Genomic DNA, 23,529 nt, shown 5'->3' with positions numbered 1-23,529 from the left:
TTGAGTAGTGTGATCATGTTTTCATTAAAGTAGCCAAAGTTTATTTGATATTCTTAGAATTTTAATACTGTCCACAGACCGGGAGAAGCCCTGTGGGGGGAAGTCGTTTCTGGGGTGCTGCAGGGGGGATGTTTACTATCAAGTGGACTAGAGGGCTGCTATTGGTGGGAAGTATGACACGCCAGACTGACAACATCAAGCAGTTAAGAGTAGCGTGTAGTGAGTGCACCTGTACTGTGTTCTGTGGGTGCTGTGATAATATTCTAGATCCGATCACTGTGCTGTTGTGAGGTAATTTTAAAGCTATATACATTAGAACACGTGTTCGTTCAGTGGTTGAGGAACGAATGCTTTTAGGATGGGTCGTCACTCACCACGAAATCTTGCGCATGCGCGTATATCAAATTCCTAGCAGGACTTTTCTCCTGGTCTGTGGACAATATGATTAAAATTAAATAAGCATGTATTGGACAGGAAAGCTGCTTTTTTCAAGCTGGAATATATTTGTCCTTCCCATCAACCTGATCCTTTTAGTTTTCTGTTAACCAGCAAATTTAATAACAAAACTTTCATACAGTTATGAATTTATGTTTCAGAATGGCACCACGGTATGAGTTGGCAGTAGGCCTTCATAAGGGACACAGAACTACCAAGATACGTGTAGGCAAGACCAAGCAGGATAAGAAACATACTATTCGTCCATCTAGATTGAAGGGTGTAGGTTGAAAATGTTGTTTTCTTACATGTAGTTAATGTGGCTTCTTCGTTGTGTGGTTTGGTGTTATAACAAAACATTGTTTAATTTTGGTATGAGCTAATCTTTCAGCGGTTGTTATTGTTCTTGAGATATATCAGTTGTGAGATATTGTGAATTAATATATTGTTACCAGTTTTGAACATTGCCTCACTACTGTTTTTACCAAACTTTATCTCACAAGTTTGTTGATGTTACTGGCATTTTGTTCCCTTAAAATGAAGGCAGTATGATCAAGTATTCATTCATTGCTTCATCCTGTTGCAGATTCAAACAAAACATACAAAATTTGTTCGAGATCTTATCCGTGAAGTGTGTGGCCATGCACCGTATGAGAAGCGTGCTATGGAGTTGCTGAAAGTTTCAAAGGATAAAAGGGCTCTGAAATTTTTGAAGAGAAGGGTTAGTATAAAATTTCTTATAACTAGCTGCTTGGATCTCATACCTTGAGAAACTAATAGTCACTCAGCTATTCAAATTACTCACTCTTTATGGAACTCAATTACCATGTTCAAAAGAGCCTTCTGTTGGTCCCTGGTGAGTCTAATCCACATACATTATATTCTTTAAGGTATGTTTCAGTATTATAATCTACATACAAGTAACCACGTCTGTGCTTTATAATTCTACTTTAATTAATCCAAAGAAATGCTTTGGCTGACTTGGTTATTTCTCTAAAATTAGATATTTTATTTCATTATGTTGCTTTTAACATAAAGTTGAATGTCATTTATTAGTCTTATTTGGACATTGGATAGAAATCTTTTCAATCACCCACTACAACATATGCAATTCACTAACAGTGCATTTATTTCACAATGCTGATGTAAATAGAGTAGCAGCTTGTTTCAGTCAGTATGGCCATCTTCAGGCTACACCCAAACCGTAATTATAAACTACCTGACTGATACATAGCATGTTTGTATGTACTGTTACAGGTATATATATCAAAATATGAAGTTGATATACTAAAGATAATTTGAAATTATTGTTAAAATGTTATGTATTATGCCTTAAAACACATTATATTTCCAATTTCCATGCCATTAGTATTAGTGTATAGCATGCTGTTTTACTGTACTAGTCTACAAATGTCGCATCATATGTTCTGATTTTACATATATAAGAAGTAGAAACCTGCTATGGTAAAATTAATGTTGAGGTAATGTGGCTATCCACACTCTTGTACAGGTAGTGACTTACTGGTTTCGTGTTGTGTCTGTGGACATGATTATAGATAAAATTAACTCATTATTTCCATAACAAAGGTTACTTAGGTTAAATTATAATTATTGGGGAACTGAATAAACTTTGACATTGTTTGTATATACACGTGAGTGAGAGCAGGTAGTCGGTGGATGATCCAAAACTGAATATTGGTGAGAAAGTTGTGTTTAAATACCTATGAATTGCTGAAGTAGACGCTATCTATATTAGACTTGTTGAAATTAATCCCTGGGATTCACATCATTACCATATTTGTAATTCCTGGCTTATGAACAGCATTTGATGCAGAATTTTTATATTTGTTTGCAAGCTATTTCCATACTAAATTTCACATGTTATGCTCCTGTGGTTCAGTAGTTATTGACATCAAAGTGAAGGTAAAGTGTAGATTTTGTGCAGCTGCCATGTTTTTGCTTTAAAGTCTGCAAAAGAATACCATAAGTAATGTTTCTTTGTATATATAATATGTCATTTCAGGGCTCTCCCTTTGGTGGTGCTGGTACATCTACCTCTCATGTTTTGTTTACCCCGCTCCCATACTGTTACAACCTAACTAACTGGATGGCTTACTAAACCTGAAGGTTCGTCACCTAATTAACCAAAGCCCTCCACCGGACCCTGTTGTGAGCCAACAAAATCCAGTTTCCTTCAACTCCTATCTCCCATAGATCCCACCTGAGATTATTCTCCCATCTACGTCTAGGTCTCCCCAGCGGTCTCTTCCCCTCAGGCTTCCCAACCAATACCCGGTGCACGCCTCGTCTCCATGCGTGCTACATGCCCCGCCCATCTCATTCTTGACTTAATCACCCTGACAATACTGGGGGAGCAGTACAGATTTCTAAGCTCATCATTATGCAGTTACAACCTGTTGTAGAAAATTTAAAAAGTATGTGATTCAGGTGGCCTCCAGTAGTGCAACTATCATACCAAAGATCATATGTTTCAAAAGATAAATGAAGTGAGGCGTACAACATGGTGATCTTGTAAATATGCCTTCCTTTATTCAAGCATGGACAGTAGGCTAGAAAGTAAAAGTGGTTGGAAATCAAAATTTTTAATTAATCTACATTATTTATTCTGCAGACGGTTCAGAAATTACATTCATTGTGATATTAAAGAGCAGGCTAAGTTCTGTTTTGTATTAGGCTGTAATTCAGGAGTTTCATAGATTGAGAGTTTTTGTGAACAAGGATGCTGAGGAGATTACTTTGAAAGTTTGAGAAAGAGAGTGAGTACCAAGAGGTTCAAGAACATTGCTCAAGGAACTTAATAATTAGGGTGTACACATTAAGGAGGGTGGAATGATTGGATCATGCAATGTGGCAGAGATGATAAGTATGTAAAATTTTGTTGGAAAACCAGAAGTGATGTTTTGGAAGGATTTTATTAAAAATGGATGAAATAGGGTGTGTGGTAATATCGTGGATTTATATGGTCAAGACAAGGTCCAGTTGCAGATTCCTATGATCAACAGAATTAACCTTTGAGTTCCATGAAAGGTGTGCAATTTCTTAAATAGCTAGCTGAACAGGTACAAGTATTAGCTTCTCAAGATGGATTCTGTTTCATGGAATTACTATTATTGGCTAATTACTCTGTTATTCTAAAAGGATCCCTTAACTCTACAGTAAAATTCAGAAGTTTGTTATAATACCAGTAAATGTTAGTTTTGCAGTAATACTGTTGCTATTGTATGACATTATAAACATTGCATTACTGTTGAAAGTGTCTTAAGAGACTGTCAGTAATTTATTCTGTACATTTAATAATTATGTTCTGAACATATCAATCAATAAAGATGTTCCTAACAGTCTTCATGAAGAAGTTAACATTTTACCAAATGTAGACTAAGCTTATGAAATGAAAGAGAATGCTAGAAAATAATGGTTTAAAGAAATTCTTTCCTTTTCAATATACTTTATAGAGTATCTGATTACATGTAAGAACAGAATTATTCTAAGGTAAATGGAATACTTCCTAACTAACAACCAGCAACCCACGAAATTACGCTTGTCTCAGTATTTCATTTCAAATTACAATTTCAGTAGTATACAATTTCTTGCGTATGTGTATTTCTAGTTGGGAACTCACATTCGTGCCAAGAGGAAACGTGAAGAGCTTAGCAACATCCTCACCCAGATGAGAAAGGCACAAGCCCAGGCAAAATAACTTTCCTAATGTAAATGTGTGTTCCATATAATAAACTGTGAAACAAATTATTCGTTGTTTTAATTGTAATTTGGGATGTCACATGCTTTGTTGTGCAGCTGCTAATTACTGTATATACTTGATACTTTGACGACCCGTTCAAGTGCCTGAGCACTGCGGGTCCCAACTTTTCGTTGACTTTCATCTGTAGACATTTTGGTAGGACTCTTTGGACAAGGGATCAGCCCATCACAAGACCTCTACCTGTACACAGGACAGCACAACGCAGAAAAACGTGGCCAAATATCCATGGCTTGAGTGGGATTCGAACCCATGATCCCAGTGACAAAGCGGCACAAGGCCTATGCCTCAGACTGTGCAGCCACTGAGATGGCTAATTACTGTATATACTGATGGAAATGGCCTATTGAATTTTAACACATGATTCATGTGTTTATCCCTTAAACCCATTTCATTTATCTCCTTTCTCCCATATTCCTCATGTACTAGTCCTTTCAACCTAGAAATATGTCAGCTGTGATACACAACACATTTTGATTTTGCCTCCTATGTTAGTAGTCATTCTAAATGCTGCATATTGGTAGCAGCACTTAATAAGATGGAAAATTGTGCCATACTTGTATTATATAAAACCTAGTTTGATATCTGCTTTGATGCATATCTAATTGCCTTATAGCTGTCTGTAATTGAATTACATGGCACAGTGTTATATTTTAATTACAGACATGCATCAAAGCTGACATCAAACCGGGTTTTATATAATACAAGTATTTACAAACATGACAAATGTGAAACTGAGATTAGACGCAGCAGATTTAATACTGTAAAAATTTGTAGACCTACTTCACATGATCTAAAATGGAGTCCCATAATATAGTGGTTTAAGTCTCTATTCAGATATGATAAACGATAAAAGTTGGACTGATGATAATATACAGGGGCAGGCTTCTGTGATGAAACTCCAAGACCTTCAGGTTTCTGAATATGTATAAGAAAATGCATAAGCTCAAGAATCTTGATAGCCAGATCTGGTATGCCATTGACACTACAGGTAGCCCGCGATTTACGCTGGGGATGCATTCCTGGATGAACCGGCATAAATTGAAACTCTTTATAATGTAAAGGAATGGGAAGTCAATGACCTGCGGTCCCAGCAACCAAACATTGACAAGTAATATATAATGGCATTACATTTAAAGCTCTGGAATAACATAAATCTATATCCACTATTGGATTCTTGGAACTTGTAAATAAATAAATAAAATAAAGGGAATTTAAAAAATATACTTTATACATTTTCAATCGGCAATTCGTTGGTCCCCGCGGTTGACTGTGATTCTTTCATGTGATTGATGTGTACAGTCATCTCTGCTGTTATGCGATAGTTGCATTCATGTAAGACGCCAACCTATAGAAAATCGCGTAGTAAAAATAACCCCGGTACCTCCGCAGAGATTAAATTAGTCCTTTGAAAGTTTAAAGCGCCAGGAATGAAACTGCATAAGAGCAAACTTGCATATGCAAAAGTTTGTATTTCACAAACAGCTTTTACCGATTCATCGATCTCATTGGACCAAATTCGTGTTAATGAAACATACGTAATTGCAGAGATGACAGTATTTATAATTTTTATTAAAAATCAGCGATGTAAGAATTACGATGTATTATAATAATCAGTACAAAATACATTTAAAATGTTATAAATAATAGTAAAAAATATTTTTTTCACTTTTTGGCTTGCTGGTTTCAAAATCAGCGTTATTCTGAATCGGCGCAAATCGAGGGCTACCTGTCATTACACACCAAATTCATGTGCACTGAATATTTAAACTTTACTCTTGTATTGCATTATACACCCCTCTTATATTATCCTGTAAGTCTGTCTCCAAGGTCCTGCCATGTAACTACTCGGATTTGTCCATTGACAATTCCAAGTGCAATCACCACATCATTAGGTTTCAGCTGTTCCAGTCCATCAAGCCAACCTGTTTCTCCCACCACTACCTGTGCCAAATCTGGTGTTGTCGAACTGGAAGCAAAGAATTCTATCTGGTTTTAACTGTAATTAAAAGACATTTAATATAAAAGATAAAAATTAAATTTGACACCAATATGTGTACATATAATCTACATAAATAATGATACACTTTTCTAATTAATGTATTATTGTGACTATCTTAAAAGTACTTTCAAACTGCTACGGCTATGAACATATTTACTTTCAGACATTATGACAATTATCATCATATAATTTGAATCGTATAACTTGGAAACCTCCATGAAGAGCAAAATGTGTGAATTTTGTTATGTGGAATGTTTTGTGTATGTTGCAGGACTAATCTGTTAGTAGAATTTGAAGATTTAAAACAGTTGACATTTATTACCCATAAAATGTGTTATATTCCACTTGGACTTGATTTTCCTTCCATTATGGTGGGATTTAATGCATAGTTATTTAAAGTAATTGTACTTTTGTAAGCCTGTATGGCAAGCATATAGTATTAATTTTATTCTCTCAAAAAGATTATCCATAATTCCCCCAGAACATGTTGCTGGCAAATTACTTCTAAAAGTACCTGGAATGTGGAAGATGACATCCTCCAATCTCATTTCCACTTGACACTTCTATTACCAATAGGTTGCATTTATTTGCATGACTATGAGGCATCAGAACGAGTGCAAATTTCTCTCCTACAGCCAACAGTTTCCTTACTTTTTGTTTCAAGTACATCTCACATACTCGTGTCCTTGTAGCCAAACTCTCAAGCACAATTTCAGCGTTCCCATCTTCTTCATCCTTCACCATTGACTGTTTAACATATGATACTTTTCCATTTTGCACACAGCAACCAGGAGTGTAAAAATTATACACTGGGTTCAATGGAATTTCTATAATAGACTTTTCAACCTCATCCATATCTCCGAACATATTACCATCTTTAGATTCTTTTGGCCATGAGAATATTCTAATGTGGTCTCTAGTTTTTGTAAGAAGTGAATGCTTCCCTTTGTATAAAGTTCTGCTGTTAATGCAATGTAATGCTGGCAACAAAGTCACCTGAATCACCCAATGGCTATGATATGAGAGAGTTTTTAGCAGACACCCAGTGCTAAGACACCATACTTTTGCCATAAAATCTGTGGCACCACTCAATACGAGATCTATATCTGTACTTAGACTTAGAGACATGATGACACCAGTATGTCCATAATATTCCTGGCATAGGCTGGCTTGACATATATTTTTACAGATGTCCAAACTCCAAGCTGTAATATGGCCTGTACTATGGCCAAACACTAACATCTTTGCATCCTGCACCCTCAAGCAAGATATCCTTTTGGGTACTGAAAATAGTCCAATTAGCTCATAGTCATCTGTACGCCATATACCAACTTGATCAACGGCACCTATAAAAGACATGGAACAATGTTGCATTTTTGTGAGAAAATAGACATCTTATATTTCAACATGTACTACTTATAAAGGAGTGGTAGAAACCTTACTTGCAATAAGAAATCCCTTGCAATAATCCAAGCCTGTAACTTGTCCTAAACTTAAACAAGTTGCTCGAATATCTCGATGATGGAATGCTGACCCAGTCCTAAGTCCTTCAATCTGTTTGTGAGTGGCCAAGCACAGGGTCTTCCAATTTATATCTTTTTTCAAGAGGCCAATTCCCATTTGGTAACATTTTCTTCGCCATACTTCGCTAAGTGAAGATATTACCCTACAGTGTAACAAGTAAAGTTGCATGCATGAAATAAAATAAAAGTGGTGTATTTTAGTTATTAGTTCTCTCCAACTGAAATATACATTAAATAAAACTTTTAACTTTATACACACCCATTCCAATCTTTACTAACACAGCAAGCTGATACCAACGACTTTGTGTCAGTGTAATGGCAAATTTGCTCCAAAAGCTCAGTTGGCAGTGAAACAACAATGTCTTGGTACAGAATGCTTGCAACATGTTTTGAAACATTGTAACGCTGACTAGGAGAGGACTGCCGTAGAAAAGTGTGGAAGGTTGCTAGCTGTTCCTCAGGTGACAGACCTTTATATACTTCTGTCACTTCGTCGAGCCACTTCTGAAAATTCTCTTTTTTCTCTGAAAGCATGAAATACACAGTTATAAGGTTCAAGTAGGAAGGTTAGGTGAAACTGATATCTGTACATTTAATGCACACGCAATCGTTTGCACAACTGAATCATAAACTTTACAACCAGAAATTCGAATCCTAAATTCCCAAAACTAAAATTTAATATGGTCATATACGTTTGTTTACAACACTTGAACCATCCAAATTTTCCATCATTCAATCCTTCATCAGTAAGTTAAATCGTAATATCAGTTGGCATACAAGGAAAGTTGAAGGTATCCCTAAATGGAATCGCGACTTGCGCGTTAGAGGTATATCCTTTCGTATCCAATAGAGGAAGTTGCCAGTTTGCGTAGAGACACCTTCGTATCATTCACTAAACTACTACTACTATAAATGCTGCTAAAATTTGCAGTGTCAGCTGTTGTTAAGCCACGTGATCAACAGAAACTACAACAAAGTTCTAATAGGTTATTGTTGTTTGTTTTCATGGAAACGTGTTATTTATGTGTTGTTTAAGTGTGAAAGAAGCTGGTAGCTGTGTTCGTTAAAGTATCGGGAAAAATTATGAAAGATTTAGACATTAGTAAGTTGAATATTGATTGTTTACAATTATTTTTAATTTGCTTATGTACAACCAACTTCCAAAAACGTTTATTCGATTTTTCTAACGTAATTGTGTAATGGAAATAGATTAAGTCACAATTTCCATCAACTGCTACCATCTATGCACAAGTCGGAGATATGTTAAGAAACCGTTCCATTTCGGAATTTAGCTCCTTACTATAAAGTAAAAGAGATTTAGTTTTGCGTTGACACTACACATTAAGTAGAAATGTGTTTGAATGTTTGAAAATTATTAACGCTCTAGAAATATATGGTGTAGACAGTACGACATTCACTCCGTCATTAATATCTTTTATTCTGCCTCGATATATTAGAAACTATGGTATGATGTGTTGTTGCAGTTATCTGGTTGCTACAAGGCCCAGCACCTGTGATTATTGCATACAAGGACAAAAACCTCACCTGGCTGAAAGGCATTATCGAGCAAGTGTGCACTGCAGTCCAACCCAGCTGCTTGTACATGACTAAAGTAGCCTGGGTCCTACTCATTATTGTAGTCATGTTATTTATTTTCAAGGTAGGTACAAGGTTTCTCTGTCTGACTGAAGGCATTTGAAAACAAACTGCTGAGTATCATGTATAGACTGGCATGCAAGTAAAGAGAATTAAATAATGAGGAGCTTCACAATTTGTACTCACTGCCTAGTGTTGTTTGGTTGGTGTGATCAAGAGGACTTTAGTCTTAATGATAAAGCACAGAAATTATCCACAGGCCCTCCAGGAAAATTCCTTTCTTCCACATACTTCTCAATTCAGTATTCATATTCATCCTGTCATTTGATGCTATAGTCTGAGTTATTGAGAGAATCATTAAACCTATAAGTATGGTAAACCATTAATTTAACAGAATAATAGGGGGGATGAATGTCCGGTAATGCTGATTGTCCATTAAATTGCACAGTTTTTTTTATGATGCCAGTAATGCATTCTTAGACCAAAATTTCAATTAGGAGCACCTTTAAACAGATTAGTAATATGAATTGCATACCTACAATGATACAAGGTTCATTAAAAGAATACAATGTAAAGATGAAAATCCAACTGTCTTTAGCAGACTTTGTTCATTAAAACCAAAAATGTCTGCTAATTCGTTGTGCCCAAAAACAGTTTGGCAATACCAGATAAAAGTTTGTCCCCCTACGTGCCATACAGGCACTTGGGGTGAGTGGAGGTATAGCTCCTCTCTTTCTTGACCTCGGCACTAGGTGGGGGTGAGTGGTCAGTATCATACCCCGGCCGGCTTTACCCCCGGGAAAGGACCCCCAGTACCCATTGTAGAGGAGGCTGGGTGGGCCCCAGATCCAGTCTGGACGCAGAGGCTAGAGGAAAAATCCTCTGTCCCCGTCGGGGGGGGGGGGGGGGGGGGGGGGGGGGGGGGTCATCCAGCCCGTAGCTAGTCGCTATACTGACTGAGCTATCCCGACTCAAAGTTTGTCCCGCAATACCAGATAGTGTCATGAAATCTGAAATCCATTAAATTGAGGGTGTGCTGCTAAAGACAAGAAGTCAGAGGACTCCACAGGGGAAGGGGATACGCCTAAAGAGGTACTGTAGACCGACTGAAGCATTTTCAGTCGGTCTACAGTACCTCTTTAGGCGTATCCCCTTCCCCTGTGGAGTCCTCTGACTTCTTGTCTTTAGCCCCTATCTCCGAATTGGACATTTGTAAAGCAATTCGTCGTCTGAGACCTTCCAAATCTGTCGGACTTGATGACATTCCTAGCTTTGTTATAAAAGGTTGTTCGGAGATCTTTGTTCCTGTTCTCAAGCACATCTTTAATCTAAGTTTAGCACAGAATTATTTCCCTATTTTATGGAAACAGGCAGCAGTAGTTCCTGTTTTTAAAAAAGGTAACTCGGCCACTGTTAGTAACTACCGACCCATTTCTATACTTAATACTTTTTCCAAATTATTTGAACTTGTTATTTATGATCATATCTCACATTACATAAAGTCGAAATTAAATCCTTGTCAGCATGGTTTTACTAAATCTAAATCTACAGTTACTAATCTCGTAACTTATCTTGATTTTATTAACCCAATAGTTGGCTCCCAGGGTCAAGCTGATGCTGTTTATTTTGATCTTAGCAGTGCATTTGATCTTGTCCCTCACAATCTATTACTCAACAAGCTCAGTGCTTTTGGACTCTCTGATGGTTATGTACACTGGTTTCGTAGTTACTTAACCAACAGACAATCCCAGGTTTGCATTTCTGGAACTCTTTCGTCTCCTTTTGTAGTCCTCTCTGGAGTTCCACAGGGATCTGTTTTGGGTCCTCTACTTTTCAACTTGTTTATTGATGACATATGTCAAGTAATTAATCATTCTAAATGCCTTCTTTTCGCTGATGATATCAAAATTTTTCGTGCCATTAAATCTCCCAACGACTGCAATCAACTTCAAACTGACATTGACTCGGTACAAGGTTGGTGCACTGCTAACTTCATGAAACTCAATATTAGTAAAACTACAGTAATTTCCTTCTCCAGGAAAACCACTACTTTGATCTTTGATTATAAACTTTTTCATTCCTCCATAACACGTACCGATACCATTAAAGACCTGGGAATATTTTTCGACTCCAAGCTCCGATTTCATAACCATGTTGACCACATATTTTCACATTGTATTAAGTTGCTGGGTCTTGTTCGCACATTAACCTTTTCGTTCTCTTCTCTCGATTGCCTGTATATGTTATATGTAACCTTAGTCAGATCTAAGCTTGAGTACGCCTCGGTCGTTTGGAATTCTATTACGACTACTGATGCCAACAAACTGGAACGTATTCAGCAGAAGTTTGCAGCCCTTTGCTACTATCGTTTCCTCCCCCAAGTTCATTACAGCTACGCTGATGCGTTAGAGTTTTTAAAACTCCAGACCCTGCGTAAGAGAAGGCATTGCAGTGATGCACTGTTCCTTGCGCAGGTTTACCGCGGTTTTAAATGCTGTCCTTCCCTTCTGGAAGCTGTCGGTCTCCGCATCCCTGCTCGGAATCTGAGAGATTTTTCTATGTTCAGTTTTAGCCCCTTGTTCAAAAACAGTCCTTCTGCTAGATGCGCATCAGCTGCTAATGTTGTCTGCAGGGATTTGGACATATTCGAGACGAAAATTGTCACACTTAATCATATTCTATAATAGCATAATTTACTTAATTGATGCATGTTATTTTACAAATATCCTAATGTAGTTAGTAGTAATTTTTTGTGTACTTTCAGTATCAATGTATTTTATATATTGCTTGTTTTACCTTTTATGTTTTACTGTATTTGTGAGTTTATCTCTGTGCTGTATCTGTAATTGGCCACCAGGCTGTTGATACAGCACACAAATAATAAAGAATTGAATTGAATTGAATTGAAAGAATTGAATTGAATTGCTGCACATAAAATAGTTCTGTTATAATCAGTTGTTTGCAGACACTTATTCTAAACAGTTTATGTTGTGAAGGGAAGGTCTGGCAAGTAGAGTTTTCATCTGACTGATCTGAGCCAACATCTTTTGACTTCTGTATATATGCCCTTTACTTGCATAATGTGTGGGTGTATATGAAAAATAAACATTTATGATATTTTCTTCAAGTAATGCAAATGTATATATGGCAATATAATTTTATCCTCACTGAAAAAAATTACAAAATTAATCATTCTGTACCTTTGTGATTGTAGGGAACAGATACCAAATTTTGATATAGTTAATCCACTCAAAAAACAGAATCAGATTAATAGACAGTGTGCAAATGGCCTTATATATTTGTTAATACTGTAAATACCAAGTATAATGAATGTTTTTCAACCAGTAACAGAGTATAAATATTATTTTCTCTTGGTTCCAGATCCTTGTACCAGAATTGAAAGCATTCTACCATGTAATGGTATTGGACATAAAAGAGGGTCTTGAAAGAGTGGGATGGAGACCCAAGAAAAAAAACCCATTGTATAAGGAACTGGTAAGTGTGGAACTCTTAGTGGTTAAAACATCTTTGCTATCATCATTTTCAGGGTTAAAAGATGTTTCATGTTGTCTAAAGTCCAGAAACCTAGATTTGAACACTTCTGTGAAAGTATTTTGCTTCATTCAAAAATACAGATTTATCTGTCACTTAAAATTGGAAAATGTGTTATATTATGTTTTAACATGAGCCTGTTTTAAGGAAAACTAGTTTGTCCTCATGGGCCAAAACAATTTGATCCACAGGCTGCACATTACTAACCACATACTTACAGGTTAGATTATTCTCAGTATCATTATCTTTGGATTGCAGGCATTAAATACCAAATTTTGTTGCTTACAACTGAATCAGATATAGAGCAATATTTATATTTTTGTAAGTACTGTAAATACCAAATTTAATTAATATCCTCCCACCTTTACAAGAGTATTCTGACATACATGTGTACATGTTACTTTCTCCTGGTCCTAGAATTGCATCAACAAGCTGAATATGGACGAGATGAAACATCTCTCTCAAGTGCTTAAGGAGAGACTTTTAAACGAACGTTTAGCGAACCAGCACTCTGTAAGTTTGGAGCCGTTACTGACTAGAATTTTCCCACTATCACATAAATTCTTTATAACCCTTAACACATCAAGCAATGATCACACCAGATAGCATTATTTTCTTCAAAATCATCATAGTTAAAGGAATAGGGGATTTTCAAGTACTAATTTAGGAATTATGTCACTATATGTCATACATATTTATGTATATGTTTCTTTAGTACTGATCAGTCTCTTCTTACTAATTGTAATAATTCTCCCAATATGTTGATTCTGCCATGAGTTATTTCTTCATCCAGACAAACCAGTCATAAGACATGGGAATGGCTGCAAAGACTTATCAAAGTCAAGATACACATTGGGAATATTCAGATAAAAAAATAATAAAAAACAAAGTTACTAACTTCTTCTGGGGAATACTTACGCAGTCATGCAAGAATGTGGGAGAATCCTCTGTTATGACAGCATCACCTAGCCAACATCCCCCATGCAAATGTCTCCCACCCGCCATGCCTCCCACACAAATCTTCCATCACTGATGCCATTTTCAAAGGTCACATACAGAATTATTATACTATGGCTTATATTTCCTAACTTGTTAATTTCTCAGAAAAGAAAATATCTGTTATGTTTAAAATATTTTACTGTTCCAGGAAGAAGAGCTGAGTGTATATAAAAAATTAGTGGAGGAACAGGATGAAATCATCAGGGATCTCACAGACATACAGCAAAATGTGTCCTAGCACAAGTTGAATGGCCAATTTCCATTCATGATTGAAGTGGATAACTATGTAAATGGAGGACATAATGAAGAGGGGTGAGAGAAGAATGTAACAAAAGTGAACTGGAACAATGATGCATGGGAAGGAAGAAGAACCAGAAGATGCATCTGTTTGTATATTCCGTATGTCAAAATGATGCATAGGGAAGAAGAGGGTGCATCTACTTGCAAATCACCCATGTCGACAATGATGCAGGAGGACGAAGAAAAGGAGGATTCATCATGTAACGAATCCCTCATGCCAATAATAATGCCTCACCTGATTATCACTCTTGCAGTGAGGTTTCTGATGTGTAGTATAATTGGCATTATTTCCAGCTGCACAAAACACTGTACACTGAAAATGATTTTCTTCTGAGATGTGTCATTAGTCTGGTAGAAGTCTACCAAAGTTTCAGAGGTGCTTGCTGCCTCTGTTATGAGGTATGTTTCTCTGGACTGTCTCAGTCTTCAGGACTATCGTTCATGCTTCCTATAAAAAATAAAAGAGCATTGCCACTTCGGCCCTAAAGATGGAGGCTATGTTTACCTGGACTGTCTCCATGTTCAGGACTAAGGTGGCAATGCTTTCTATAAAAGAAAATTGATTGCTACTTCAGTACTGAAGCTAGGGACAGTATATACAGGTGCGCCAGAAATACCTGACGATTCCTGAAATGTAATTATTATCTTTCCTGCTATGTGGCACTTCCATACTAACATTTGTCATGTAGAGTGCTCTTTGGAGTTTAGTTTAGATGGAATGTTGGTTAATTGCAACACGGCATTACGGCTGTGAACTGTTTATCAGAACTGAGTCAATTACAGTTACACAGTGTGGTTTCCGACTACACTTTCAAACACGCACTGCACCTAGTAACAATACTCTGCTGTTGTGGCTATCAAAATGGCGTCAAGAAGGATCAGTGAAGGACAGTAAACCTGAAGGGCATCCATGTTTGTTGCATACACCTGAAAATGTGGCGCAAGTAAGAGAAACCATGTTGCAAAGTCCCCATAGGTCAGCTCGACAGCAAGTTCTCATGCTTGGTGTAAAGGACAGTAGTGTTCGATGAATTTTACACAAATATTTGCATAAACATCCCTACAAAATCCAAGTTGCCCAGGAACTTTGTGAACAGGACAAGGTGGACCGACTTCAGTTTGGGCTGCATACAACCTGTGTGAACTTTAACATTGCCCTCTGCATACCCTTTTTCTTTGAGGATGAGGAGAGACGAACTGTAACAGTCAATGCTGAGTGGTACATGGCCATGCTGGAAACATTTCTGCGAAACGAGTTAAATTTTTGTCAGCTTAATTCACTGTGGTTTCAACAAGACTGCTTACTCAGCATGGATTTCCATAGCAGTTCTCAGTGAGATGTTTCCAGGCAGACTCATTTGTAATTTTGGGGACATTAACTGGTCCACCCGCTCTCCTGATCTTTTGGCACCAGATTTCTTTATTTGGGACTACATCAAAAGCAAGGCATATGAGACATACCCTGCCAATATCAGAGCATACAAGGTATGTACTTTACAAAACCATACTTATGTAACACCTAACTGGACATTAATTGCTCAGGAGTTGGTGTATTAAATCAAGTACATAGCTTTTATGTCCATTGGACTGATTGCCGTTGTTGTCTATGGTGAGCTGGACACTCACATTGTTAAAGTTCACAGGCACAGACAATGCAACCACAGCTCACTGTAGACCAACAACATCAATCAGACCAGTGGACATAAACGCTAAGTGCTCAATTTAATACACCAATTCCTGTGCAATCAACGTCCAGCGAGGTGTAAAATATGGTTTTTGTAAAGTACATACCTTTTATGCTCTGTAGAAAACCATAGTCTTTTGAATTGTATTATATGAATTAATTTGTTTTGCCTCTGATGATCTCTTGTGGTCAAAACACGTTTGGTATTAGTGTCCTTTAAACAGTTCTGTATGCAAGTTTTTAAGATTATCTACCTGTGTTAATAAATGTTTGCACTTTGCTTTGAAAAGTTATTTCATTTCAAAAATTATTAGGTGTTTCTGGTGCACTCTGTATGTATGGACTGTCTCCATCTTCAGGGCTGAAGTGGAAAGGCTACTTACAAAAAATAAAAAAGTATTGCTACTTCAGCCCTGAAGTGAGAGACACTGTTTCAGGGCTGATGTGGCGATGCTTTTAAAAAAATAAAAAAGGAATTGCTAATTCAGCCCTGAAGTTGGAGATAATATATTTATCTAAAATATTGGCTTTTACCAATGGCATTAAAACCCAGAAGAACACCATCATTATGTACTATACATATATCATATAAGCCACAAAATTATGATAAATTTGAGTCTTCTGTCATTTGTGTGTACCCTGTATTTAGCTTTTCCATGGCCACTGTTAGCAAAATCAAGTACTCTGATTGTTTTGAATACAGCTATAAGAGTGTTCAGTACCAAATATTACTGAACGCATTTTGAACCTGTTTTCATAGACTGTATGTTTATTGCAATATGCTTTGAAAGTATTCCCAGTTTGACCTAGGTACTTTTTGGGGGCAGTCTTGGCAAGTCAGATGGTAAATGTCAGTATTCTTATATATATATATATATCTGTTTGGTGTATTTGTGGCTTCATTTGATTGGCAATGGTACTGGTAATATTAAATGAGCCAGGATAGCTCAGTCAGTATGGTGACTAGCTATGGGCAGGGCGATCAGGGTTCGATCCCCAATGGGGGTAGAGGATTTTTCCTCTAGCCTCTGCATCCAAACTGACTCTGGGGCCCACCCAGCCTCCTTTCCTGGGGGTAAAGCATGGCCGGGGCGTAATGCTGACCACTCACCCCCATCTGGTATCAAGGTCAAGAAAGAGTAGGAGCTATACCTCCGCTCCCCCCAAGTGCCTGCATAGGCATGTAGCAATACACTTTACATATTAATACATATGAATTTCTGTTTGTAAAAATATTATTTTTTCCAGTTTGATGACCCATGTTATTTAAAGGATATTCAATTTATTGTTGGTGTTGGTGAGGAATTTCTGTTATGTAATATTGATTCTATAGTAAGTCTTTTGCCATATTTATATTCCTCTATTCATCCCATTCACTAAATACTACATACCTGTTCATCTTTGTTTAAATGACTGGCATGAGTGATCTGTGGTAGTGGGTTTCTTGCAAATGCCAAAACTAAGTTTGCTTTTCTGGTTTGTAATTTTAAACTCCCTGCTGGTTGATGTCATGCCTGTGGTCTCATGGCTCGATGCTCTGTAGGCCAGCAGGAAGAATAGTAGCCGCTCATCACAATGTCTCTCGTGCATCGAAACAACCGTCCTCAGTTCCTTAGCTGCATTTACAAATTCAGTATGCCATCAGACAGCATGAAAATGGGTGTGGTCTTTGTCATCTTTATTTCTAGATGGTCCATCACCTCGCACACAAACTGATGCTCAAAGTTCTGGCCCTCATCACTAGGTAGCTCTCTAAGGACCCCTATGTGACAGAAAAAGTTGGTCACAGAAAATTTTCCAGTTGATGCCCCTTGCTTGGGGATGGTTAAGACACCAACAGCTATTTCATGAAATAGTCCATGGCAGACAGGAGGTGTCAGCATATTTTCTAGCTCTCTGGGTACTATCCTACAATGTCTATGGTGCCTCTTGAATGGTGCCCCAATGTCATACTAATGCATCAGGCTATGGTTCCTGGTTCTGGAGCCTCAAAATGTGTGCAAGTATCAGCACTGTTGGTACCACCTCTAACATCACTTATCCTGTGTAGCCAGTAGTGCCACTCTATCCGATCATCATGACCCCAAGTTGTCTTCTCAGAGGTGCTCTGTGGATTTGTGTCAGTACTTCCTTCATTTTTCTCCAAGTTTTGGTTGTCTTAGACCTTTCGTCAGCTCACTCCCAGTGGCTCTCCAGCATGTCAACTCTAACTACTGTGTAGCTGGCCAATGGAAGGACCAAGATAACTCAAATTGTCCAGCCCTGGAGCAAGGTGAAGGTGGTACTGGGAAAACTCCACATAGAATCTTTGGGAGGAAACCTTGGAGTCAACATGAAATGTTATATATGAAGACTTCATACAGCTGTGCCCAGAAGATTGAGACAATAAAGGAATGTAATTTTAGTGCCAAAGTAATCTGCCAATTTAATATAATCAGAAGGTGCACAGAATTGTTGAACAAGTATGTTATTATATTGAAATCGTCTTGAAATGTATGAGCTTGGTGCTGAAACACATTGTAAGACATATATGATGCTGAGTCAACACATTAATGCAGCTTCAAAGACAACAGCTTCGATTGAACTTTATGAAATTATAATTTTTTATGTCAGATGTATGTGGATTTTTGTGGGAACTTTTACTTTTGTGATAATGTAATATGATATACAATTCGATTTGGCAGCACAAGGAGACTGGCATGACCTCACACAGTTCCTTCATATGTACACAGATTGTGTTACAACAAAATGATACTCGATGATTTATGAAAGTTGGTATAAGCAACAAAATGATACTCGATGATTTATGAAAGTTGGTATAAGCTGTGCTGAATCCCTACCATGCTTGATCCACCTAGAAGGAGGAGGAGCTGTGTAACTATTCTGTGTTATTGTGTGCCAATGTGACATGTTCATTGGCTGTGTTCTGTGACTCAACTGCGACTGAAGTAGTATGAGCCAACTAGATAGAGTAAATTGTCTGTGCTAGCTACGTTATTTGCGTATTACAGGTTATTCGATTGTCAGTTGTGGTTGACAGGAATTCGTACAAAATGGCTCGGTTGAATCGCATACTAAAAGGAGTTTAGGAATCAGTGCGAAGTATATATATCTGTTTTTATAATTGCGGCAGAATTATATTACTTTATTTATACTTTGATAAGTTTAGTGTTTATAAGAACAATGAATGTGGTAGCGGCTGTTAAAATGTACGTAACTCGAATGGCAGAAGATAGTGGCCCCGGTATGAAAGTTCTTCTAATGGACAAACAAACGGTAAGTGTTTGAATAGCAAGGTTCTTCAGTGTTAAACATGTTCTTATGGTTCTCTTACCTTGGGTATTTTTTGGTGCCCTATAAAAGAAACAGCATTTACCCCAAAATTAGATTGTGGTACTGTTTATATAGTGTGCATATTTAGTCTTTGGTTTAATATGAACGTTTTTCTTTCTTTTTCTTTCCCCGCCACACTACCTTACAGGGCAGTTTTATGCCCCATAGTGCTACATCACTTTTGGTTTGGTTAGTTCAGAAGAGGCCAGGTCATGTTACATGTCATGTCATATTTTGTATAATTTATAAAGAATTTTTGTAGGTAGTTGTTGTTTACAGACTGTCAAGGTTATAGTGTTAAACTCTGTTGATGTTGGTTTGTGTTCGTCCAGTGTATAAGGAACGCAGAATATCTTGTTCATATCATAGTATAATTCTGCTGATTGATATCCACAAAATTTCTGAAATATCTTGTTACAGACAAGTATTGTGAGCATGGTGTATGGACAGTCAGAAATCTTACAGAAGGAGGTATACTTATTTGAGAGGATTGACTCTGGAGGCCAGCATGAAAGTATGAAGCATCTCAAGTGTATCACATTCCTAAGGCCAACTAAAGAAAATGTAGCTCTTCTGTCCCGCGAATTGCGATATCCCAGATATGGAGTGTATTATATATGTGAGTAAGTTTAAGCAAACTATTCTGTTTGCTTTATTTGGTCCAAAAACAATACTCCATGTTTCCTTAATTATTTTTCTTGAGTGGAAGTCTTATTGATTTCCATAAATGGACACTCTTCACATCATGGTGTTTTTGCACAGAGTAATTTAAATTTTACAGTTACCAGTATCTGAAAATTAAATTTAACCACTTAGGTGGATGCAGTGGTTACATTGTTTCTTAGTAAATGGTCAAAATATCTTTTCTCAGTTCCTCTTTCTACTTATTGCTAAACCATTAGTATTCAAACTAAGCTTTGATGAGACAGCCATAAAGACACTGAAATGTTATAATACACAAGATATTTTAATTCTAGCTGCACTAATCTGAAAATGTGCAACAGGACACTCCATCTTATGTATAAAATTGAAATTGTTTGTGGGTATGTATATATATTTACTTAAAACGCATGAAGGGACACTTCAGTTTGCTGCAAACTAGGCATGCTTACACTTTGAAACCAGGGAAAGGTTTTTAGAATGTTTGAACTCTGGTGAATATGGTTTCATGAAGTCAGATACTAAGCACAATAGAAGGTTAGTGCCAAGACCAAAATTGTTTGTTTTTGAAGTTTACTGACATTTCAGAGGTCCTTGCTGCCTCCATCAGTAAACTTTTACCAGACTACCTGGCACAACAACCCAGAAGACAGCTATCTTCAGACTCACCACCATGAAAACCCCAAATCCTACATCCTCAAGATATTTAATGCTAATACTTTCTTATGTTATGCGTTGTCATTAAAGATTGTGAATAAAAAATCTTATACATATTCTTTCTCATTGTATAGATTCTGAGAATTAATTCCATAACTGGTGATACTGCATGAATGTTTGTATAATTTTTCCATAGCTTGCTGGTGTATAATACATTTCAGAATTCAACAATGTATGTTACAAATATTCTGAGGAAGAGTGGGCCAAAGTTCAATGCAGTGAGCACTCTTGTTTAATAATAAACAAATAACACTAACAGAAATGTTATGTTCTTGCTATTCTTTAATTAATTAAAAACGTATTTAAATTATATTGCCTAGTCCTTGTCCGATGGCATGCTTTGTATTACATTATATGGTGTAAACTGCTGGCAGTAAATTCTGGTAGTGTTTTAGTTTTCAATCTGTATTGTTGCTTTCCTTTTGCCATTTCTTAGATTTCAGTAACATTATAGCAAAGGCAGACATAAAAACTTTAGCCGAATCTGATGAGCAAGAAGTGGTGCGGGAGGTCCAGGAATTTTATGGTGACTATCTGGCCGTGAGCCCACACCTTTTCTCACTGAATATCACAGCATGTGCCCAAGGTTGGTAAATATTAGTTGGTTTCTCTAATCCATAAACACTTCATAAAGTTGCGACTGAGTGGACTAGTTATATTTAATATAGTTTAGTGTAGGTAGATAATATAAATTATCTATTCCTTATTTTTTGTATATAGTTGTGTAGAATATGTTAGTATTTTGATATGCCTTATTTTCAGAACTTACCATGCCTATGTGAAAGACACTTTATTATTAAAATCATTGTAGCTAAGGTTTATATATTCTCGAAGTTCATATTCATTTTATGTTCTGTCTCTGGTATTTAAAATTAGAAACTTCTATTGCTTGTGGCTGTCATACTTTCTGTTACCAGATTATTTTTGGATATCTGTGATTATTTGATCAAGAATTGTATTAAATGCTGTGCAAAGTTTTGATATTAATAGTGTTAACATTTTTGTTATACCACCAGAGAGTTAGTTTGCTAAATTTACTAGTGTAAAAATCTCATTGAAAGGAATGATTTATTTTACATCTTAATGCCTCATCCTCTTCCTTCCATTTGTCAGTTTTGTACATTTATCTCCTTCTGCCCTTTACCCATATTTATTTCCCATCCATCCTACAGTTCATAGCATACTGATAAATTATGAGAACAATGAAAAATATCAGCTATTGAATGTATTACGTAACTTCATCATTTTTCTTGATGTCTGTGCACATTTAAATATCTGTGCTGTGAGCATAAGAAATCTTAAAATTGTCTTTTATACTATACAGAAGGCACTGTGGTAACGTTTCCTACATACTGATTTTTGCAGTTATATTTTCTAAATTAAATTTACGTCTCAACCATGGTATAAGTTGAAGAGTCAAAGTGCTGATTACTTGAAATATTTCTTATCCTTCATCTTTATTCAGGATCTCATGGCTGTGCATATGGTAATATAACAGTCAGAATAGTTAATGTTTTATTTTTATTTAAAGGTTTGGCATGGAATCATGCACATCAGCAAAGAAGTGTTCAAGGAATAACTGCAGTTCTCTTGTCATTGAAGAAGTGCCCATTTATTCGGTACCAAAATAATTCAGAGATGGCAAAGAGGTTAGCAGAAAAAATAAGAGTAAGCATTGCTGAGTACTCATATTTTTTACAATATTTTTATATATTAGACTGTTCTTTAATTTGTTTGTGATTATTCTAGTATAATGATGAACTTCGCAAATTCTGTTAATGACATGTCCCCAAAACATTATCATCGCTGTACTCTGTTTGGCCCAAATTTTGATTTTATTCTTAGTACTTATAAAAGCTTTATTGATGTTGACAGTAATATTCATGTTTCCCAAAACTGCACATCAATATTAGTCTGATACTGTTCTTTAACTTTCATATTCTGTAATTTCAAGACACCAAATCTTTCCTTATCATACATTTGCTTTTATGCTTTACTTGCCAAAAGTCTTGTTCATATGTTTGCGGTCAATGAACATATGAACTACATAAAACTCTAAATAACTAACTAAATCAAATTTTAAGTTTGTAATTGGAATAGTTGTCATATTTGGCATTTACACTTCTCAGTAAACAATGTTCTATGTAGCCTTATTATAAACATTGTTGTGCATGTTTGAATGATGTGATTATTATTTTAGGAGGTATTATCTAAAGAGGCTTCACTATTTGAATTTCGGCAAACAGAAGTTTCACCTTTGTTGTTAATTTTGGACCGAAGAGATGATCCTGTAACACCGCTTCTGAATCAGGTAAATGTTAACTTTGTTGTTGTTTTGTAGTGATATTATATCTAGATTTAAATTAAATTGTCAGCAATGTGTGTGTTATTGTAATTGATTCTCCGTGTATGTTGAAGCTTTGGTAAAATACAGTTGTTAAGTACAGTATATTACACTTTGCTGTCATAGGGTGTTATGTTTCATTTCTTTTCCTGCATGCTAAATTTTGTATAATCAGATCACCTAACTTTATTTTACAAGAGATCATCTATATAAGAGACTATAAGACTTTGTTTCAATTTTTCATGTGGCTGAAAGAAAATCTAAGACTGATTGTTCTGTATCATAATTTCATTTACATTAGTGGACATACCAGGCAATGGTTCATGAACTCCTCACCATCACCAATAATCGTGTCAGTCTGTCTGAAGTCCCAGGTATTTCAAAGGATCTGAAGGAAGTTGTTCTGTCTGCTGAACAAGATGAATTTTATGCAAACGTAAGTTTATTAATAGATATAGTGCTGTGTTGTGAACTGAAAATTGATGAATGACGATTGATGTCTGTATTGCCGAAGTAGTCGGGTATAAAAGAGATCTTAAGAATTAACTGAAGTGTATTAGATCTGTTGGAAATTTGTAATGATTTATTTAATAATTATTGAAAATG

The 23,529-nt window shown here is 36.4% G+C and overlaps 4 protein-coding genes and 1 long non-coding RNA gene across 11 annotated transcripts in view; 3 read left to right on the top strand and 2 right to left on the bottom strand.

Moving 5' to 3' along the window:
• Positions 1-584: 584 nt before the first annotated feature.
• Positions 585-8,563, bottom strand: LOC110831411 (F-box/WD repeat-containing protein 2). 2 transcript variants are annotated; one of them, XM_022067380.2, is made up of 5 exons: positions 8,431-8,563; positions 7,998-8,262; positions 7,658-7,881; positions 6,730-7,561; positions 585-6,182 (listed from the first exon to the last, which is right to left on the bottom strand). In XM_022067380.2, exons 1-5 carry the CDS (start codon positions 8,468-8,470, stop codon positions 6,020-6,022), a joined length of 1,524 nt encoding a protein of 507 aa, XP_021923072.1. In that variant the 5' UTR covers positions 8,471-8,563; the 3' UTR covers positions 585-6,019. The 2 variants fall into 2 exon arrangements, with proteins under 2 accessions (XP_021923072.1, XP_087204765.1); XM_087348639.1 differs by having other exon boundaries at positions 6,077-6,212.
• RpL36 (ribosomal protein L36) lies at positions 598-4,200 on the top strand. The gene is made up of 3 exons (XM_022067336.2): positions 598-717; positions 1,022-1,156; positions 4,064-4,200. Exons 1-3 carry the CDS (start codon positions 598-600, stop codon positions 4,151-4,153), a joined length of 345 nt encoding a protein of 114 aa, XP_021923028.1. The 3' UTR covers positions 4,154-4,200.
• Positions 8,564-8,698: 135 nt separating the features above from the next.
• LOC110831417 (uncharacterized) lies at positions 8,699-16,158 on the top strand. Of its 2 annotated transcripts, XM_022067391.2 has the most exons (5): positions 8,699-8,840; positions 9,223-9,398; positions 12,716-12,829; positions 13,304-13,399; positions 14,034-16,158. In XM_022067391.2, exons 1-5 carry the CDS (start codon positions 8,822-8,824, stop codon positions 14,121-14,123), a joined length of 495 nt encoding a protein of 164 aa, XP_021923083.1. In that variant the 5' UTR covers positions 8,699-8,821; the 3' UTR covers positions 14,124-16,158. The 2 variants fall into 2 exon arrangements, with proteins under 2 accessions (XP_021923083.1, XP_087204776.1); XM_087348650.1 differs by lacking the exon at positions 13,304-13,399.
• Positions 16,159-17,352: 1,194 nt separating this feature from the next.
• On the bottom strand, positions 17,353-18,784 carry LOC147873896 (uncharacterized). Its single transcript, XR_015535117.1, has 2 exons — positions 18,710-18,784; positions 17,353-17,631 (listed from the first exon to the last, which is right to left on the bottom strand). It is a non-coding gene; the product is annotated as an uncharacterized LOC147873896 (long non-coding RNA).
• Vps45 (vacuolar protein sorting 45) overlaps positions 17,628-23,529 on the top strand; it is a 19,417-nt gene continuing 13,515 nt past the window's right edge. For all 5 annotated transcript variants that reach the window (XR_002543590.2, XM_022067431.2, XM_022067418.2 and 2 more), the window contains exons 1-6: positions 17,628-19,145; positions 19,623-19,821; positions 21,016-21,165; positions 22,111-22,247; positions 22,780-22,890; positions 23,225-23,359. Coding sequence is in view for 4 of the 5 variants with exons in the window: in XM_022067431.2 (XP_021923123.1) it covers positions 19,053-19,145; positions 19,623-19,821; positions 21,016-21,165; positions 22,111-22,247; positions 22,780-22,890; positions 23,225-23,359 (825 nt within the window). In the remaining variant the exon portion in view is untranslated. The remainder of the gene's footprint in view (positions 19,146-19,622; positions 19,822-21,015; positions 21,166-22,110; positions 22,248-22,779; positions 22,891-23,224; positions 23,360-23,529) is intronic.

Source organism: Zootermopsis nevadensis, unplaced genomic scaffold (genome assembly GCF_977971745.1).
Source record: "Zootermopsis nevadensis isolate Lab colony 2312 unplaced genomic scaffold, Znev_1.0 Znev_ptg000013l, whole genome shotgun sequence".
Classification (NCBI taxonomy): Eukaryota; Metazoa; Arthropoda; class Insecta; order Blattodea; family Termopsidae; genus Zootermopsis; species Zootermopsis nevadensis.
Note: the sequence above shows the minus strand (reverse complement) of the source record. Positions and strands in the feature narration are given on the sequence as shown.

Excerpts from the sequence above, each read along its gene's own strand:
- RpL36 (XM_022067336.2), top strand. The coding sequence starts at position 598 with ATGGCACCACGGTATGAGTTGGCAGTAGGCCTTCATAAGGGACACAGA. Across the intron at positions 718-1,021 it reads GTCCATCTAGATTGAAGGGT|ATTCAAACAAAACATACAAA; the intron begins GTAGGTTGAAAA and ends ATCCTGTTGCAG. Across the intron at positions 1,157-4,063 it reads TGAAATTTTTGAAGAGAAGG|TTGGGAACTCACATTCGTGC; the intron begins GTTAGTATAAAA and ends GTGTATTTCTAG.
- LOC110831417 (XM_022067391.2), top strand. Across the intron at positions 9,399-12,715 it reads TCATGTTATTTATTTTCAAG|ATCCTTGTACCAGAATTGAA; the intron begins GTAGGTACAAGG and ends TCTTGGTTCCAG. Across the intron at positions 12,830-13,303 it reads ACCCATTGTATAAGGAACTG|AATTGCATCAACAAGCTGAA; the intron begins GTAAGTGTGGAA and ends TCCTGGTCCTAG.
- LOC110831411 (XM_022067380.2), bottom strand. The coding sequence starts at position 8,470 with ATGATGGAAAATTTGGATGGTTCAAGTGTTGTAAACAAAC. Across the intron at positions 7,882-7,997 it reads GTTAGTAAAGATTGGAATGG|GGTAATATCTTCACTTAGCG; the intron begins GTGTGTATAAAG and ends GTTACACTGTAG. Across the intron at positions 7,562-7,657 it reads CAAGGGATTTCTTATTGCAA|GTGCCGTTGATCAAGTTGGT; the intron begins GTAAGGTTTCTA and ends TGTCTTTTATAG.